The sequence below is a fragment of the Rhagoletis pomonella genome, unplaced genomic scaffold, assembly GCF_013731165.1.
Source record: "Rhagoletis pomonella isolate Grant_MI unplaced genomic scaffold, Rhpom_1.0 Rhpom_scaffold_00004, whole genome shotgun sequence".
NCBI lineage: Eukaryota > Metazoa > Arthropoda > Insecta > Diptera > Tephritidae > Rhagoletis > Rhagoletis pomonella.
In genome coordinates, this window is record NW_023458558.1 from 27,922,564 (window position 1) to 27,944,075 (window position 21,512).

Below are 21,512 nucleotides of genomic sequence, written 5' to 3' on the forward strand. Positions count from 1 at the left end.
TTTTTTTTTTGAACAGGAAGCAGCTACGCACGCACTAATTCTACATAGAAAGAATTTATTCAAACTACACTGAGAAATTTTCGTTTTCAAATTTGTATGGAACGTTTTACTTTTAAAAACGTTTTGGCCCAGGTTTTGCACCTACAATATTTATTTAAATTTTGAGAACGAAAATTTTCAATTAAATTTCTAAAATCCATGCTTTAGTTTTTGATACGCACATTTTCAGATCATTTTTAAAAATGATCGTTTGTTAATTGAATATGCGCATGTTGAAATTAAATCCTAAAATGGTTTTTCATCATTTTAAAAATATGATATTCAAATTTGTCTTTATTAAATCACAACAAGTCATTTGGTATATAAATACGTTGTCAAAAATATATAATACTTACATGAAAATGTTCCTGCCTTACTTCCAAGCTGGGCCTGCTAATTTTGCTTCACGCTGGTCAAATCCTGTAATTTAAAATAAGAAAGTTTTAAATTATTATTTAATAACTCATAAGGATTTATTTTTGTAAATTATTCTTACCAAAACTTTTTTTCGGTCAAGCTTCTCATAAAAATACAATCGCCGTTCAGCGTCGGCGTAAAACGGTAGGTCCTTCCTCTTTGTGTGACAACATCAAGGCGCATACCACAAAACGGAGGAGAAGCTCGGCCCAACATTAACATCCAATCTATTATTATCTTATGCATACATATATATATATTCCTTTTCCTTCTATTATGAACAAAAATTCCCTGAGGGCTTTTTATTTTACATGGCGAAGTTGAGGTGTCAAATAAGTGTCAAACAGCTCTTTCGAAGTTCGAATTTCCTTCTCCCAAATTTTCGGGGAAAATGTACTCCCTGGGAGCTAATTATTGGAGGATTTATTTCTCGGGAGAAACAAATTCCCGGAGAACAAACTCCCCGGGTGTATTCAGAATTGGGCTGTCTATTTATTGTGCCCCCTATTACAACTTTAGTTGTTTAGCCCAACCATATTTTTTCGTTGTATGGTCCAGTATGTAATTTTAGGCAGGACAACGTCTGTCGGGTGTGCTAGTTTATTATAAAGCCTCATAGCGAATGTCGTGTCGAGTGTAAGTCGTTTTTCGAGAGTCGAGTCGTATCGGAAATTGCTTGGAATGGCCTAAAGTTTTGACGCCACTTGGCAGCACTGGATAGTTTTCGCTGATTTTCGTCGTCTACTTATTTCAGCACGACAGAAGTCAAAGCCGTGTTGTCGTGTCATTTATGGCTTATGTAATGAGCAGGAAACGAACTTTTAGGGCCTAAAAACCTATAAAAAAGGCAAAATAGATTGGCTAAATAGGCAGGGAAAGGCATACATAAAAAAAATAAAAAAATACTCCGACGAACTGATAACCTCCTCCTTTTTTGGAAGTCGGTTAAAAAGGCAAAATAACGCACTAAAAAAAGACAAAAAATGAAAAATTACACTGGTTTGCAAGAAAAAAATTTCAACGGACGACACTACATATCCAATTCCTATATAGAATAGTTCGCTGATTCCAAAAATCGAGTTAATTTTTTATTCTATGGATAAGTTATCGAGATAATTTCAGGTGTAATGGCGTACGAGTAACATTTTTTTCTGCTACATAAATATTTGCGCATTTTCATATGACCACTTATTACTTCTTTATTTATCCATCGATTTTCTTCATTATCAACTTTATTTTTTATTTATTTTTTGTAACAAAACAGGCTTCAACAAAGCTTTGAATTTACTAAACGTGCGCTTAACGTGAGTTGCTATGTACATGAGGCGCCTGTTTTAAATATGGAACGTTTGAAGTGTTTATATTATCAAGAATAAGGGCTTTTTCCTAGCTACAATCACTTTTTTAAAGGAAAAAAGGCAAATATCTTAAAAAAAAGCAAAATGAAATGTGTATACATATATGGAATCAGGGAAAGCTAATTCGTGGACATCCTTAATTAAATGTACTCTATCCCTTTAGCAAAAAAAAAAAAATAGTTTCATAAAATCCGCTCCCTGATAATGAGTCTGATAAATTTCCCAAATAAAGTATTCTAAATACATGAACCAAATGCATGAAATTGTGATTATGCAGGCATTTTTAGCTACGTTTCATGAAATGATTTCGTGAAATGACAAACGCATATACCTAGTAATACTTATTTAATCAAGTTTTACAGCTTTTCATATTCTATTTTTGTTTTACCACTTTCAGTTAGCAATGCCATTGCCCTACCCGTTGACTTGCCCAAATGTAATTGTATACCCGTGAAAGAGTGCGAACCAATCGCATACTTGCTCTTGAATCACAGGCCGCAGGAAGCAGACATAATATACAAAATTGTGCAGAGTGCCGGTTGTGGTTATGCCGGTCTTGAGCCGCTTGTCTGCTGCCCCACCACTTATGCTAACCACAAAGCAACGACGCGCGTGCATGCAACAGAAATCGATACATTCGGTAGAACAGATCCCGACGAATGGGTGTGGGATAGTGCCCAATTGCCCACACGCTTTGATACATTCACAGAAAAGTTGATGACAGCCAGCTCAATGGATAGCAGATCAACCAAAGGCAGATCAAACATTTTTTACGAAGAAACGGATATATTTGATTTTAAGGATCCAAAGACGCAACGAAATTTTCCACATTCTTTCAATGAAGAATTTGTTGAATTCCATAAAAATGATGAAGATAATGGACAGCGCGGTTGTGGTAAGGATAGGCAAAAACAGTTCAAGCCTATAACGGATGTGCAATGGCATCCCATTGACGGGCATAAATCTTTTTCGCATCACCAGCGCGATCAAGGACACGGACATGTTAGCATACACGATTATGACCATTTTGATGAAGATGAATATCCTCGCATAATTTTTAGACCTTTAAATGATGGCGCTATTGTATATCCAGACGATAGACGTTTAAATCGCCCACTAAAGTTTCCGATGCAGCGACCGACGTCGACAACGACAACGACCACAAGCACGACACCTACTACAACAACAACGACCTCAACAACAAAGAAGCCGTCCATCAAACCAACGGAACAGCCCAAAGTCAACACAGCGCGTTGTGGCATACCGGCAGTCGACGCTGCAAGTGGTGAACGCGTATATCCATGGATATCACGAATAGCTTATATTAACAAAAGTGAGCGGATATTTTATTTACGCAATTTATTTTAATTCAGTGCTTGCATACATGGTAACTTCACATAATTTCATTGACCACCTTTTGCATCTTCTTGGTCAAGACTACGCCAAAGAGGAAGACGAGCGTGCATTTGAAGAGTGACCACTTGCTTTCGCTCAATTGAAATCGACCATCTCTATCCGTTAAAGAGGAAATGGAATTTGTTATTTTCGAGATAAAGGTTTCTTTTTCGCCTTCAGCACCCATTGGGGGTTCATTCTCATCCATGGTATTACCTCTCTGGGATTTCAGTATTCCTGCAGAAGAAAGAAATAATAAATTTTCCATAAGAAATATAAAAGTATACGTATGTATGGATGTTTGTAGATAGTCGGTTGGTGCGTCAAAGTCCTCAAGAAGAATACGTAAACTTTCAATTTAATGTAGAAACATTCCTCTTCTTTGCTTATGGAAACAAAGCACCAGTTTTGAATCGCTTCCTTATCGCTTCTTATATGGAAACAATGTTTTCACAATTCTTAAGTAAAGCTAACTGGAGAACTTTTTGGAAAAAAGTTTCCTCCCCATACATTCCATGGACAGTGAGGAGAAAACGATTTCCACTAATGACATCGTAATGTTTCCTTTCCTAGAGGGATGCGACTGTTTTGAAACTGTGTGAGGTGAAGTGAATACCAAATTAAAGAAAAAAATTGCTCGAGATTACATTTACAGCTGTATTCCAACATGAGCTGTGATCGATGCTGTGATTTCTACTGAGCCTCAAAGTTTGCCGCCGCAACAAATATGCCACTACAACAAACATTTTTAAGTTTTTGTGTATTTTTCTACCACTTGAAATCGAACTTTTTTGGCACATTTTGCGGTGCACTAGAAATCACAACACTGATGAGCTAAGTTTTGAGAATCTGTTATGGTCTAATTATGGCAACTTAACGTAACTTACGGCTCTCTCTTAAAAATTCTGTTAAATGGGTGTTATAATTACGGTGACCATAAATATGGATTGGATTCAAAGTGAAGGACAATTTTTCAAAAGAATATGCCTACATATATTTACGTAGTATAAAAATATCAAAAGAGTATGTATGATTCAAAATTCTTAATACATTTTAAGCTTTAAAAATGAATCACGTTCTCTTCATCGATATTAATCTTTTTTTACATGAATATTTATAAAAGTATAGTAAAAAATCTTATAATAACAGAAGCTTACACGAGAAGTGAAAATCTTTAAAATATTATTTTATAGGCAAATTTTGAGTCGTTCAAAACGAAAACAATACCCTTTTTTTGTTTTTTGGTACTTTTCGCAGTTATTTATCCAAATCGACGTCATGAATAGACGTAAACGACGAGTTACAAAGGTATTTATGTGCCCTTTACAAAAATATATAATTTGTACAGATTGCGCTGCATAGCATCTACATTTCTAATCCGATTTTTATAATCTTTGGCTCAAAATTTACTTCTTTATTGAATTTTTAAACTAATGAAAAAAATTATCGAATAAAACTGCGTATTTGATTGAAAATCTAACTTTTTTCGACTTTGACGACAAAATGCAAATGGTCGCCTGTAGCACTAATAATTTTCATTGAAGTCGCCACAAGTTATATATTTTGGTAAGAGCTGTATGTCGCTTACGTTGGTTGGGAGATTTTTTCATGAGATATTGAAGAAAAGCTACGAAAAGTACCAAAAAACTCTTTTTTGAAAAAATCCATCCATTGTCCGATAATTTTAAAATAACGATTAAAATGCGGGACAAATACAGGACACCTGGAAAAAATCAGTAAATTTTCAGGTTTTTCAGGTTTGAAAAACTACGCAGGACCGACCTTTGAAAAACAGTACGGTCCTGCAAAAAACAGAACGGATGGTCACCGTAGTTATAATTGAACAGCCGAAACTTAACGTAACTTAATGCCACGCCGAAATCTGTTTCATTTTGATTCTCTAAGTTCTGCGTTCCGTTAAGTTAAGTTAACTTAAGTTGCCATAATCAGGCTTTTAGAATAGAGAAGTTAAACTGTACAAGTTAACAGCTTATATTCTTTTCAGCAAATAATTTTATTAGCTATCGTTGTTCTGGTTCCGTTGTAAGTCAATCGCACATCCTGACAGCTGCACACTGCGTCGTTAACCTAGTGAACGATCTGCGACTGTGAGTATACGTATCACTCCATATATAGTTGAATGAGAAATTTATGTAGCTTCATTCTAATTGAAATATTTCCTTAACAGCTCTCACGTGCGCATCGGTGGTGTGGCACTTTCCACTAATTGCACGGCCAGCACTTATTTTAGCAACTGCTTCATCGCTTCACGCACCTTTCAAATCGCCGAAGTGCGCGTGCATCCCAGCTATGATCAACCTAAGTACGCCAATGATATTGCATTGGTAAAAATCGTCGGCGAAGCGAATGGTATGTATGCTGCTATGTTGAACAGTTTCGGTTCTCTTCACATTTTATAACGGTTTTAATATCTTTTATGAGCATAGACTACACACCAATCTGCTTACCTCCAAATCTGTCTGCTTCTGTACGAGATCAGCTTATAGGCAGCCCGGGAATTGCACTCGGTTGGACAGCGGATATTGAAGGTGTGCTTTTCTTTTGCTTTGGTTTACTCTCTTTTTTGTGCACTTATTTTAGGATATGTTTAGAGCGAGAACGTCAAGTTGCCTTGATTGTCATTAATAGGCATAGATATCGGGTTTAATTTAACTTTAATTTGTATAATTAATTTTCTTTTTCTTTTCTTTTTTTTTGACGTAAAAAACATCGATTTTGTTGAATATAAATATCTAAGGAACATTTCAGGCAATGATACAAGTAGCCCAAGAGTACGTTACCTCAGCTTACCAATAGTGAATACAACTGAGTGCGCTATCACCTATGCGACATTCAGTGAGAACTTCAATGATCCTATAGTGATTACACCATCACAGTTATGTGCGCAGGGTGGGCCAATGAATGATGTCTGCCGAGGTGAGTAAAATGGAGAATTATTAAATTACCTAAATTAAATTTTAAAAGATGGGCATTACTAAAATATTTCAAGAGTAAATAAAAGCGAAACTTGCATACTGATTTGCCAAGGTGAAGGCAATATACATATCTATGGTCCTGTGCAATAACGACACAATTCAAAATTAATCAAATAAAAACTGGTACTAGTGTAAAGTGATTCTTGTCCCTAATCATTGTCCATTAGCGTATTTTCACGAATTCCAAATCGCGCAGCTCGAGGCCTATTCTCAATTTCAGTGAAAATTTATGTATGTACGGCTCCCAAAGTTTTCTTCTTCTTCTGGATTGCCGTTTTTTCGGTGCCAATTGACGCCAATTAAAGCCAAGTCCTCCTCCACTTGGTCTCTCGATTGTAGAGGAGTCCTTCCTATTCTTATGTTACTAGCATCTTCAGCATCAGATGAAAAAAAATACCAAACATGGTGATGCACTGTGGTCTGAAATAAAAAAGTAGGGTTTCTTTGAATATCCTTAAAACTAACTTCAAAACACTTGCTTATATTGCTACATATAAACAAATAAATACACAAAATTTTTCTTTTGATTTCATCATGGAAAATAATATAATTGGTTTTGAAGTCAACTGAATTTTTTATTTAAATGCAAAAACTTAGCCATAAACAAATTTTGTTTTTTTTTTTGCTTTCTTCGACAAAAAGAATTTGTTTAGAAAAAAACTTGTTTTTTTTTTTTTAATACGAATAAAAGAATTTGTTTATAATAATAAAAGGATTTATTTCATAGGAAAAATTGAATAGATTCTTTCCTTCTTAGTTGTAAAAAATTTAAAGTAAAATTCAAGTTTTGTTATTCTAAAAAACGAAAAAACGATTTATCTGTGTTTGTTTTAACACAGGTGACAGTGGTGGCCCGTTTATGGACGAGGGCTCTTCCGGTCTAATAAATTCAAGTGGGCGTCACTCTTTATTGGGTATTGTAGCTTTTGGACCAACTAAATGTGGAATGTCTAATATACCTGGAGTTTACACGCGCGTCAGTTCCTATTTGGGATGGATTATAGAAAGTATCAGCTTAAGTTAGCGTTAATTTAAATATAAGCCCCAAATATCATATATGTATGTACTTGTACAATATTTTTACTCTTAAGAATTAACATTCAATGTTAAGAACTAATTAGATATTTATTTTAGAATTAGCATATTTTTTTTTTTTTGTTAAATGATTATTTGTTGTCGCCCCTCGTGCGGATGGGCGGGAATGGAGGGTAAAAACCGTTGGGATATTATTATTAAAAAAAAAAAAAATCATATTATTCGTTTCCTACATTGCTGTTGCAAGGCCGTAGCCAATTAGAGTACATAGTAGACCAGTTGTAAATCTGAAGCTGTCTTCTGGAGGGTAACCAGTTCCATAGATCTTTTGTAGTTGGAACTTTCCAAAAGTTCTTTCGCCTGTCTTAGCCCAGGCCATGATGGTAGGAGGACCGACTGCGAGATAGGATTATGGTTGGGTAGCTGCTGCTTCCCTTGCTAGTCAGTTGACCTCTTCGTTGCCCTCTACGCCTTTGTGGCCCGGGATCTACAACAGTTGTGATGTGTTGTGCTCCTCCAGGAAGTCAGTTTTTCTTAACCACATCGTTCCTGGGAGATAGGAACATTGATTTTGATTCCTATCCCAGTCTGTTCGGAATCACCTTAACCTTGCCCTCTCTCATAAGGTTGAGTAGGGATTGCTTAGCAGTCTACGAATATGTGGGCAGCGGCGGGGCAAGTGCGCATAGCTGCCGTTATGCAGGTGCACACCTACCGCTGAAGCTGAAGAAATTTCTTCTCCTAGTAAAATGGATGATGGTTGTTTAGCCAGGGTCTTCTGTTGTTTTTGTTTTTTTTTACTGCCGTCTGTGCAAGTCTGGTTCGTTGCGTTGTTCCGATCCATCTACGAATAGAGGCGGCTGCGTTCCTCTTCTCTATGTCCATAGAACGGACCAGCATAATACATATGTAAGTAGTCGTTACAATATAAGTAATACAAGTTTTATCACAATTTGCAAATGTTATTAAAAATAAAATGTGTATATGTAAACAAAAAATATCATAAATTTTTCACAATAAAAAGCCATGAACATCGGTTGCAATTTCAGTGCTTCAAATCATATGTGAATTCATAGCTGATTGGTAATGCCAACCGTCAGGACTGAACACCTAGGACTTGTGTGTGTTAAATTCATTAAAAAAGTAAGGCGCAAGGTAAGTACTTTACGATGCATAAGTGATTTCATGTACGATTCAGCGGTGAAGCGAACTGAAGTGAATCCGTACGAAAATTTACGATCTTTGTCATTTTTAACATAGTTTAGATTAGTTTAAGAAAAAATTACATAAAAAGTTCACATCTGTGTCATGCATTGATTACTCATAGAAATTTACACTAACATATGCATGCATTTGCAACTGGCATCGTGCATGGTATTTCCGTTCCTTTATATTTCTTACTATGACAACATGTCTACTCTTTCGTGGCTCTCTTTGGATCTTAAAGTAATTATTCAAGATTTTGACGGCATTAATTTGATTTTGTTTAACGAATTGCCGCTCTGTAGCTGTTATCTTGAAAGTTGCAGCAAACAGCTGGGAAGAACCGAATATAGAGACACCCATACATACTTAAATACGACCATATAATGCATATGTACTAGGGATGTTACGAATGTCATATTTTTCACATTTCGCGAATGCGAATGCGAATTTTTGGAATAACATTAAAAAAAGCTATAATCACTTAAGTCATCTTTTTTATTACTTGAACATTTTGTAAATTATTAGAACACTGAAGGAGTGCTTAACTCATACATACGGTGACCATCCGTCCTGTATTATACGAGACAGTCCTCTTTTTCGCCAGTTGTCCTGGTTATATATTTATTTTATACGAGACGGCAACTGTTCTGTATTTCTTTTAATGTCCCTTATTTGTCCCGTATTGGGTACTTTGGTGTCTTAACAACTCATAAAAATGGCATTCCTATGATTCAGTTTTTATTTTTAAATCTGGACGTTTGTGATTCGAATCGCGGAGCACATATGTAGATGGTTTCTGAAGTTATAATTTTGCGTAGAAAAACTGGACGTTAATGACTGTAGTTCAAATTTCTTAAAGAAAATTTACTAATATTTAGATTTTCAAAGGTTTTTTCAACGCATTTAACGTTGAATATTCTGTGTGGAGCAAAGCACATTGAATAGGTAGCAGCAGTAGAGCCGCTGATTTTATTACTGTCGCGAATTTCGTCCTTAAATTGTCATTTTTGTTTAAATTTTCCTCTAAAAATTTACTATAAGGCCGGCTGCACTGAATAATTGCTCGACCCTATTAAGCTGGCATTTCGGGGTACTATTTTATATATATATAAGAAAAATTTGAAAGTTAGGGGGGGGGCTCAAGCACCCCCTCGCCCCTACCTGGCTACGCCCATGGCCAGATCTGTCAATTTGTCGTAGTTTAGTTTAATTTTCCACCAATCGAGAGGATTTTCACCGAGATGAGCTCACTTTTCTTTAATTTCACATTTTGAATGTCTCCAGATTCTACATCCGAGCCTTCGATTTCATTGAGTGAATATAAAATTATTTTTAGGGTGCTCTTAAGGCTTTTAGCGCCTGAAGCTAAAAGCCGGTTATTGTCCGCACCCTGGCTAGACAGATTTATTCTTATCTTATTCTTTATCGTCATTTCAACAATATTAGAGTGGACTCTCTGCCCATGTACACATTCGCATTCGCAAAAGATCTTTTGATGCGAATGTGTAAAATGATGCGAATCTTTCGCATAACGAATGCGAATGCAAATATTCGCAACATCCCTGATATGTACGAATGTACATACATACATACGTACATACATTACTAAACTCGAAAACTCTCATGGAATAACCGGTGCCGATAGCAAAGAGGAATAATTTGTTTAATATTGTAAATGGGTAACGAAGACCAACCAACAGCGGCTAACCGAATTGTGTGTGCGAACATTTGAGTATCGCATGTCGAGGAGAACTGAAATCGCGCTTTGTTCTACGTAGTATATTTAGTTAAGTTGAGATGAGATGCTGCTGATTACTGTGTGCGCGCATCAATAATTAGCAGGTCTCAGCCAAAGCGCCAGTCTAACACCAGCAGGCTTCTGACAAAAGTTAAAAAAAAATATATATATATATATATAAGTATATACATATGTATATATATAAAAATAATAACAAATAAATATTTCATACACATTTCGGATACTTATAATCCTACTATTATAATAAATACGTAGTTGTATGAAGACTCAGTCCTTGTTATAATTTTGTGAACTTGACTTTAATAGAGAATTATGACGATCCGGTTGTATATTTACGTATTTTTGGCGATTGCGACAACGGTTATACCACAATTTCTTGTGGCTGGTGAGTAAAAATTAGCTTATTATTTATTTAAATGAAACTTAAGTATATATGTTTATTCGGAAAAATCTTATCCCGGCTTTAGTTTATACGAAAATTTTATGTTAACGTATGTACATACATACGTATTCCATATCAAAATCATGTTCTTTTCGATTATAACGCATTGTTGCCTAATTTTTTTTTTGATGTATGTATGTATGTACATATGTCAATTTTTTCTAAAAACACAATTATAAAAATATTTGTTACAAACACACTTTAATATTGTGCAATAAATTCAGTATTTGCTAACTTGTAACAGTGTGAGGCAATAATTCTCAAATTCTCAATATTAATCTAAAGCATGCCTTTAATCTTATATGTATGTATATATTTACAAATTTATGTATATATAATAGGGCGCATCACCAAAAAAATCGCGGTTGTTCCACCGGAATTATAAAATTAATTACATTTTAAAACCCAAAATCATAAATAACAAAATCATAATCATAAATAATAAAGAACTGCTTTCAAGACGAATTTATGTAAGGTGGTGTTGTTAGAATAGCTGATTCAAAAGGCCTCGGTACACATATGTCAAAATTTGTTAAGAGTGAGTGAGAAAGGGAGATGTTGAAATTTTTCTTCCTCTTCTTCTTTGAGCAAAGAATAGCAGAAATGTGACATTTGTGTGCCGAAAGCAAAAACAAAATACATTTAAGCTTTTGTTATTGTACTACCGCGACCACCTTATAGGCCCGTTTACATACAACTTTGGCGTTGCGTTGGCGTTGGCGTTGGTTTGACAGAACGCACGTTAAAAGTATGCTTGCTACAATGAACGCTTGGCGGCGAATCCTTGGGCCACTAAATTAACATATTAACGACAGATAAATTAATATTTCATATCAATAATTGCATTAAAAACGATATTTCTTGCCCGCACTTGATTAAAAAGGAAAAATATTTCACATAATTTTATTTATTCGCAACAGCTGACGAGCGACGCACGCGAAAAGTTGAGAGTTGGCCATCTTTTTGCTTTGTGTTGGCGTGAGCGTTGTCGAATTTTGGCTATGTGGACGGCTGCATTTGAATTCATGTATTCATAGTCAGCTGTTGAAGCGACGCCAACGCCAACGCAACGCCAAAGTTCTATGTAAACGGGCCTTATATGAATTCCTGCTTTATATGTACATCGAAAATTTGCAAGAAAATATCACTTTGTGAAGCTCTTCAAAAATCTCATTATTTGGATTCCATAGATAAAATTTTTAAACATTTTTAACCAGAACTTTTAAGCATAAACTCTCTATCATCTGAGGTGAATTTCTAGAAAAAATATGAATATTTTTAAAAAGCCATAAACACCAAACAAAACGGAAAAATATATATTTGAAAAAACTAATTTAAATTATAAAAAACTCGATTTTTGAAGAGTTTCTAATACGTTCAGCTGACGTAAATCTTAATAACTTTCTGAAATATTTTGACGGAAGTCTTATGGCCTTATTCATAAAAAATAAAGTAGGTTTAAAGAGCTTTATAAAGTGACGTTTTCATACATTTTTCAGTTTATAAACGTTTTTTAAAGCTACTTTATTTTTTTATGAATAAGGCCATTAGAATATAGGCTGCATTTCTTTATTTATTCTGAACGTTTGGAATAAACTTTTTTGTTTACTTATTCTTTAGAACGTTCCTGATGATATGTTAACGTATATTCCAAACGCATTCTGTTTATTCCGGCTGTGAAATGTGATTATCCGGAATGTATAAAGAAACGCAGCCATAATAATTTTATAATTCCGATAAAGAAACAGTACCGATTTTTTTTTTGTATGCTTAGTGATGCGCCCTAATGTACATAAATACATGCATTTGTATGTATGTATATCCATACGCCAGATGTGTATTTTTTCTATTACAAATGTATAGTATACATATCTATGTGCATATGTACAACATATTTAAATTTAATCTATTTTGGTTTTAGTAACAAGCTATGGTTCCTGCTTTACTCCCAACCGCGTGGAAGCTAATTGTATTAACTTAGAAGATTGTCGCTTTCTTTTCGAATTAGTACAAGATCCCAATCTTTCACAAAACGATCGCGCATACTTGCGTAGCAGTCAATGCGGATATCGTAATCGTAAAGTATTGGTAAGTTATGCCGCTAATCGCTAATACAACTTTAATACTCGTACATCCTCATTACCAAGTAAGTAAATCTATACTAATCTATGCAGATATGCTGCCCCCCCTCAATATCTCACACAAAGTGCCACTACGCCTGCGCCGCCCTTGCCGCCAGTCACTCCCGCACCCGCACCCGCACGTGCACCTGTCCCAGTCCACGCATCGCCAGCTGCCGTGCTGTTTCCGCAATCTAGCGGTGCAGCACCAGCAAGACGCCCAGCGAATAGCCTAAGCAGTGGCATCGTCAGTGGCGGCAGCAGCATTGCTTCTTCGCTACCTCAATTTCCTCAATGTGGCAATGTGCTTGACAACCGTATTTATGGTGGCACCGAGACAGCGATTGATGAATTTCCTTGGACCGCCTTGATTGAGTACACGAAACGTAAGTGAATGCTAAATATGCAGTTACATTTGCCAACATAAATTTCTTATTTTTCTTGCTTTTACCAACAGCTGACGGTGTAAAGGGGCACTATTGCGGTGGCGCTTTGATTAGTGACCGCTATGTGGTAACAGCGGCTCATTGTGTTAAACCTAGTGATCTCCCTGCTAGTTGGTCCTTGACTGGCGTTCGTTTGGGCGAATGGGACACTCGCACTGATCCCGATTGCAACAAAGAGGGTTGCGCGCCAACTCATAAAGATATTACCATTGCACAGAGTATGCCACATCCGGATTATGCGAATCACAATGATCCCAATGACATTGCATTATTACGTCTTAACGAGTCCGTACGATTCACAGATTTTGTTAAACCAATTTGCTTACCCATCACCCAAAATTTACGCATGGACACTTTTGTCAATACTGCAATGGATGTAGCCGGTTGGGGTTCAACGGAAAAGAGTCAAAGTAGTCCCGTTAAGTTGAAGGCCACATTAAAGGTTAAGGATTTAGATGTATGTCGTCAGAAGTATGCGCAATTGAATGGCATACGATTGGATCCGACGCAGTTGTGTGCGGGTGGTGAGTCGGGAATCGATACATGCCGTGGTGATTCGGGTGGCCCTCTGATGTTTCAGGACGATGTAAATGGTAAAGCGGCTTACTATCTAATTGGTGTTGTATCGTATGGTCCAACACCGTGCGGTTTAAGTGGTTGGCCAGCGATATACACTAGAGTTGGCGCTTTTGTAGACTGGATTGAAAGAACAATGCACGCATAGAGATACGCGAGTATCTAAGTACATATTTTGAAATAAAGTTGTTACCCAAAGCTATGCAAATGTATGTAAGAGTTTTCCAAAATATTAAAAAAAAAAACTTTCAAGGGATAATTAAAAAGTGTTTATTCCATTTTGAAACATAATTAGGTCATACAAATAATCTTTGACTTTGGACGGTGAGTAGAATCTATGTACGTCCATGAAAAAATAATTTGGGTTCAATAGATATGAGCAACTAGATTAAAAGTCTTCATTTTATTGTTTATTCGTATATAAGAAATGGTTTTGAACCTACATATAATCGCAGCACAATCTTAGATATGTCCAAAAGAAAAATAATAGTCGTGTCTTCTAAAGAGATTCCTTACTTACCGATGTACTAAAAAATCCATCTGTCTTCGGATGCATACATACATTAAGTTTGTTCTCATCCCGTGTTTTTTTTTTTGGAATCTTCCATCCTATTATATTTAATAACCGACCAAACGCTTAGAGCGTCGCAGAGTTATTAACTCAAAGACAGCTGTAAACTAAGGCATTCATTATTTTGTTCATTTAATACCCTGTACCTTTCGATATTTCTAGCGTTTTGACTTTGTTTTTATAGTTTTAATTAATTGCTGCAGAAATTATGTACGTATATATGTACATTAGGGTGCATCGTTATCCATATAAAAAAATCGGTACTGTTTTACAAAATAATTATAATAATAGATTGGCGCTTACACATATCTTAGTGTTTGGCCGAGCTTCTCCTCCGATTTGTAGCGTGCGCCTTGAAGTCATCACACAAATGGGAGGGACCTACAATTTTTCGCCGACTCCGAACGGTGATTGTATTTTTATGAGAAGCTGTTTTTCATCGCAGAAATAATCTCGGAGGTTTGCCATTGCCTGCCGAGGGGCGACCGCTGTTAAGAAAAACCCTTTTTTCTATATTTTTTGCGATGTTGCTTTGAACAGGGATTGAACCCAGGCCCTGCGGGGTGGAAGCGCGCGCTGCTTACCACTACACCACAGCGGACGTCGAAATTATAAAATTCATTTATTGTATTTAAGACTTGGGCCAAAATATTTCGAAAAATTATTAAGATGGACGTGTTTGAACACAACTAAAAAATTAAGTTCTTTAAAAAATAACATTAGTTTTTAAAAATATTTTTTCCAAATAAAATTACCTCAAATGGTGAAAGAGTTGAGGCTTAAAAAGTCTGCTTAAAAATGTTTGAATTATTTTATCAACGACTTAAAAATAATTAGATTTTTTCAGGTATTTTTATTTTTCCAAAAAAATCACCTCAAATGATGTAAGAGTTTACGCTTAAAAAGTCTGCATAAAAATGTTAACAAAAATTTATCAACGAAATCAATATAGTTTTTGAGGTATTTTTAATTTGGTTTAAGCTTTCGTGAACATTTAATATTTTTCGGAAAATTTTGACGAAAGTCTTAAAATATAATAAGTTTTATAAGTCCAGTGGAAAAACCGCAACTTTTATTGGAGGCATCCTAATGTATATACATGCATACACATATTTATACAATGTAATTGGGGGACAGGTTTTCCTCTTTCCAGCATAGTTGTGTCATTCACTTAGATATTTAGGGGATTCACAAGATGTGGCAAGCGTCGTAATATCTTAAAGTCGTAAATTTGATTTTTAGTCGATTTTTAACTACGCAAAAATCTGTTTAAGCTGATAAAAAGAAACAATAATTAACTCCAATTACACCAGTTAATCCAGTAAAAGCATTTCAGCCGCTATTTCTTATAAAAAATTCCACTTTTAAGCACTACGCCGCTTACATCTTGTGAATTCCCTAGCTGTAAATTTAAATGTTAAAAATTGCATCATTTACCTTCAAAAAGTATTAAGGGTAATCACAATTCGGTGTATATGGTTTTGTATATTTCGATGCATTTTCAAATTCACAACAATAAAATGCAAACGGTTGCTATGATAACTAGCAAGCATAATATTATAGTAGCTGATTAGAAGAAAAATGTGTAAGTACTTTTGGCTATCTTAATCGAGTGGTTAGAGGTGCTTACTACACCGTGCGACAAAAACCTAAAAATTTCAAAAGGCACGTAACAGCCAATGTATTCACGAAGATATGAGCAAAATAAAGTAAAGCTGCGTTTTGGCTTCTCTCTGATGTCACGATTTTTTTTAAAAGCACTTTGAAATTTCAAAGATAAGATTAATTTAAAAAATATTTTAAAAATTTAGTGCAATGTAGAATGACAACATATGTGTTACCGGCCAAACCCGATCTTAGGACAAACTAGTTTTTAGTTCTACCTGGATCCAAGTTGGACGCGACAATATTGTGGACTGCGTACCTGGAGTTGGACTGATGAGGGTTATTTTTCCGGAAGTGCGGCCGAAGGCCGTCTACGCGGAAAGGTGTTCTGCGCAAAAATACTGTGGCCCCTGATCTAGTTTAGCCTAGGCAAAACTAGTTTGTCCTAAGATCGGGTTTGCCGTTAACATATGCACCAAATGAAAGAGAAAATTCTGTAGAACAAAAAAAAAATGGCTTTTTGGTTCACAAGGCGAATAGGTATTGGAAAACGTCTCTTTAATTATGTACAGTTTTATGAGAAAATAAAGTTAGAAGGATGAAATACTAGGATGTGGTCATGTGGATATTAGTACTTAAGTAAGTGTTGCAAATTTAGTAGGATATTCAAGGAAAAAATTTTAAAAGGACATTTTCCTATTACCTATTTGCTCTTACATAACAAAAATTATCCATTTTATTTGCTACCCAAATAACTTTTTGAATTAATCATATTGCTAGCTTAAAGTGAAAAGTTGCGAAGTACACTTTTTATTGAAAAATCATTTTTGGATATAGGAAGCAAGAGATACTAAAAATTAATCTTTTCGAAAATGATTAGGGTACTTGTTTCACTTTTTTCTCGTTTATATTCAATGTTAGGCAAATTTGCTAAGTCCAAAAGAGGCACCGAAAATCCGACAAAACCAAAATAATACGACATCTTTTAATAAAAATCTATTGCTTCTTATTCGTATGGAGTTTTGCTTTGCTTTAAACAAGCAAAATGTTGAATTCCAGCAATCCAGAGTTACCTTAGATATGCATTTCAGCGCAAATTTTTGACACAACTTTTGGGACTGGTGTCATATGTTCTTTTGCCGAGAATTCGCCTGGGCTGGTTCCTCTCACGAGTGTTACTCCGTTTCCCTTGGTCTTAAAAGAGAGTAGAAATGTGATAAAATTTGTCTCCTTCCTATCTGTAAATAAATTTTAAGAAGAGATCCAATCACAACACCTACCATTCCCTTAAATACGGGTCCAAGATGAGACAAGGTGCGGAAAGTGCTGTATTTTGTGCGTTGCAGATGTTTGAACAACCACATATGCTCCTGGATACTACTACAGCATTTTCTAAACCGAGATCTATGCTGCAACTAAGGCAGTTGAGTCGGGCAATATAAATCACGTGCAAGGCAGTAAAGGAGGCTATAATTACAAACTCGCTTTGTATCAGACAATTCATGAATAGGATATATGAATTCTATGCCAGGAACTATGCCGGCCGTATAACCCTCCTTCAACTACTTAAGGGTAGAATTAGACAATACAGTGGCATTGAACACGAAATCCAACTTGCAGGACAGTCAAGATAATGCTTCGTTCTTGCGTTTCTAGCACTTCCCAGAGTAAATTGCAAGATACTAGTTGGGATACGTACTTACGGGACACTGTCTCACACCATCTCGTGCATTTAAGTTAGGTCTGCCACAGAGTAAAGAATTCATGGCATGTGATGATAGTAACTCCAAAATTACTGTCTGTGTAACTATCCAGATTTTGGAAGATCGTGTCTCAGTTGCTGTCGCTCTGCTTTCGTTTAATAAACGAAGGAAATAGCAGCCTAAAGCAATAGCGAATTCTCAAAACTTGCTCAAAAATTCGTAATAGCGAAGATTTAAGCCTAGGCATCCACTTTCTTGTTAACACCAGGGGCCAATTAATGGTCTATATGAGATCACTGTTCAGACAAGCCAGCCTATCCTCATCTATAACTCAGTTTTAGGTGCAGTAATGATACTACGTACTTTGACACATTCGTTTCGAGTATTATCCTGTCCTCTTTGACAACTTTAGTACGGCATGCGTACTAGTTGTTGTTGGTCGAAATATTGTTTTACGGCATAAGTTGTAATGGCTTCCTCTTTTACGTTTTGGGCACAGAATTGGAAAAATTGTAAAATCGGTAAAGTTTGCAAGGAGGCAAATTAACGAAATATGTATGTATGTATATTCGTTGACCGGTATAATAAAGATAAAGATGAGTGTTTAAAAAAGCAGCGTCGGGCAGTAATTGATAGGGAAGCCTTGAGAAAAATGAACTTCGATGCCTTAAACGCACATTTATCAGCTCACAATTGTGTAGCGTCCTCGTGTTTTTTTTTTTTTTTTTTTTGACTCGTGATAAGAGCAATCTACTCTACCAATATTTACTTAAATCTCCGCATTACATCTGAAAGAGAAACAAGCTGAGCGCCTTCTCTTAAAACATAGTTAATTGATGTGCCAAGTAAATAACAGCAAATACTAATTATTTTGAGAATTTCACTAAAACCAAGCTTAAGCAAAGAAATATTACGCAAACTGTGTTCGGAGAGGGAAATTTCAAAGCGTGACTCAAAAGATTTTTGCGTAGACATATGAAGAAGCAGCATCTTCTCCAGCTCTCAGTTGCCTTTGCGACGTGAAACGATACTTGTCGTAAGTCTAAGTTATAATAAGACAGCGGAAAGTTGAATTTGCTGCTAGCTCGCTGTTATTTCGCAGTTAGTCGTCAAAAAAAAAGAAAAAAAACACAAATCACAATCAAAAACGAAAAATACTCGTAAATACATACATACATATCTCTGTCATCAATACGGATTGCGTTGTTAAAAAAAAATAAAAAAAATTAAATAAATAAATTATTAATTAATGCAAATGCTAAACGTGTTCCGATCATCAGCCGCTGAGGTAATTGTACTGATTCGTTGGAAGTGAATTTGCGAAATTTGACTACAGTGAAATTACTATTGAAACAAAATTAAAAAAAAAAACAACAATAACAATAAAAACTGCATTTACAAAATATGTTTGTTTGTATGTACATATGATACTTTTTCGGTGTAAAATTTGAATAAATTTCTCTTAAAGTAAATGTGTAAAAAATATAACAAAAAACAGTGAGCAGCGAACGGAAAACTAGTATCAAAGAAAATAAAAAATACAAAAACAGTTTATGAACAATACCCTTAAAATAGCAACAAGAACCTCACAATACACAACAACAACAACAACAACAACGACAAAGGCTGGCTTCGTGTTAACAGTAAGCAGCTTCAGTTCAATATGATAAAACCGGTGTTAATTAGCGTCTTCTACATTGGTGCTTTTCTGTGCGGTTTATCAGCACGTAAGTAATTTACGTACCTTACCAGTATGTCGGCTTTTACATATGTACGTAGTAGGCACATATCCACATGCCAAACCAGTACGCAAAATAATTTGCCAATTTGTTAACATTCTTAATGGTTGCATACATTCACATACATAGCTTACTTTACACAATTTATTAAGGTGTAATAAGTATGTGATCGGTTTAATGGCAAAATTTCAGCATTTTTCTGATATGAGAAACTTGATGCAGTTCAACAGAGCTCCTCTAAACGAACCGAACTGTATCAAAATTGTCATATCGAAAAAATTCTGACTTATTCCTTTTGCTAATTAACCGATTCATGTATCAAATAAATCGGTTCATAAAAAGACATTTATTATTTTAAAACAAAAAAAAACCTGTGCCGTCTCCGGCTATACCTTTCATGAATACGCGTTAGAGATGGGCGCGTGATATCGGGATCTAATTTCAAAATGGTCGCGATGGGTGGTATCGGGAAGGTTTTAAAAAAATTACTGGGCGTGACGGGACGAAAATTCTTTGCCGACACTCCCGATTAAATCCACGACTTCCGAAAAGAAAACAGAATACCTATAGATACTTAATTGCGTTGCCACGGGAGATTGTTACAAAATGTTTCAAGCATATTTACTTTAAAATTAAAAAATACACCCGAAGGTTTGCCAATGTCTGCCGAGGGGCGACCGCTATTAGAAAAAAACTTTTTTGATGTTGGCTTGAACAAGGGGTGTGTGTACCCAGGTCCTTCGAAATGGTAGCGCACACTGCTAACCACTACACCACACCGGCCACTGTGAATTTTTTCTTTATGACAAGGACAAATTTGGATGTAGCAGTTATATCGCAAAAAGCTATATCTGAACAATTAGTTGCATGGCATATATATCTTCTAAAACACCGATCTTGACAATTGACCTTGTATGATAAATTAGTAAATATCTAATTAAATTTCTCGGTTTTAGATGTCTAAATGAGGAAATTTAAAAGTAAAACTTCATACCTGAACTATCAGTTGTATGGGAACGATAAGTTATAGTGACTGGATCTTTGTAATTTTCAGTTTTGATAATATTTGAAAATAGCGCGAAATTTCATGTTCCTAGCTGCATAAGGGAGGGGATTATAACTCAAAAGCTCATATCTGAATAATCTGTTATATGGGAGCTATAGATTGTAATAGTCCGATTTTGCCCTGCAAAAATCGCGACTGCTCCATGCACGCATGTAAAGAGTACTCCATAATGGTCAAGGAGTACTCCAAAATTAACAGCAATACATATAAAAAATGTGTAACATTGCGATGCCCCAGGGCAGGATCATATACTCCAGCTCTGCATTAATATAACATTGTATGTAACATAGAAATAAGTAATGCATCTACATAAGTAGCGTCTTAAAACAAATTATTTATGTTGAACACTCTAAACTCTTACCTTGATCGATCAAAAAATAAAACTGCAGCAGCATCATTCACTTAAGGTTCGTTGCTCTATTGAATACGATTGTATCTACCAGGCGCGCACCTATCAAAATTTTGTAGGGGGGTTTTTGTACCTGAATTGAATTCAAACAGCTGCCTTGGACTTAAGTTATGTCATTGCTATTTACACGTTTATAATCGATTGCGGCTGGACCTTGTGTGGTAATTAAAACCATAAGAAACCCTTTTTTGTTACAACATTTTGATAAAAATAAATAAACAGATTTTACTGAAATATTAACTGGTTTTCTGAAAGAGTATTGCTGCTGCATTTCTTTCTCTATAATAAGGACCATATATTTTATTTTTATACCCGAGCGCACTTGTGCACAAGGGTATTATAACTTTGTTCACATAACGGTTGTTTGTAACAGGCAAAACGAATCGAGATAGATATAGATAAATGTATACATAAATGATCAGAATGAAAAGATAAATCGATTAAGCGGTGACTGTCTGTCCGTCCGTCCGTCCGTCTGTGCACACGATAACTCGAGTAAAAATTGAGATATCTTAACGAAACTTGGTACGTGCACTTCTTTCGGGCGTAGGACGGATGGTATTGAAAATGGGCGAAATCGGATAATAACCACGCCTACCTCCCATATAACGGTAATTTTCTGAAAAACGA

General features: G+C 35.5%; 1 protein-coding gene across 1 annotated transcript in view; it reads left to right on the plus strand.

Annotated features, from left to right (window-relative positions):
- The window catches only part of LOC118738184, a 25,568-nt gene extending 11,538 nt beyond the window's left edge, over positions 1–14,030 (plus strand). Inside the window, exons 8-16 of the mRNA XM_036469108.1 lie at positions 2,212–3,147; positions 5,215–5,317; positions 5,398–5,579; positions 5,657–5,758; positions 5,979–6,146; positions 7,045–7,181; positions 12,656–12,729; positions 12,822–13,153; positions 13,225–14,030. Of these exons, the coding sequence (XP_036325001.1) occupies positions 2,212–3,147; positions 5,215–5,317; positions 5,398–5,579; positions 5,657–5,758; positions 5,979–6,146; positions 7,045–7,181; positions 12,656–12,729; positions 12,822–13,153; positions 13,225–13,937 (2,747 nt within the window). The 3' untranslated portion in view covers positions 13,938–14,030. The remainder of the gene's footprint in view (positions 1–2,211; positions 3,148–5,214; positions 5,318–5,397; positions 5,580–5,656; positions 5,759–5,978; positions 6,147–7,044; positions 7,182–12,655; positions 12,730–12,821; positions 13,154–13,224) is intronic.
- The last annotated feature ends 7,482 nt before the right edge of the window (positions 14,031–21,512 follow it).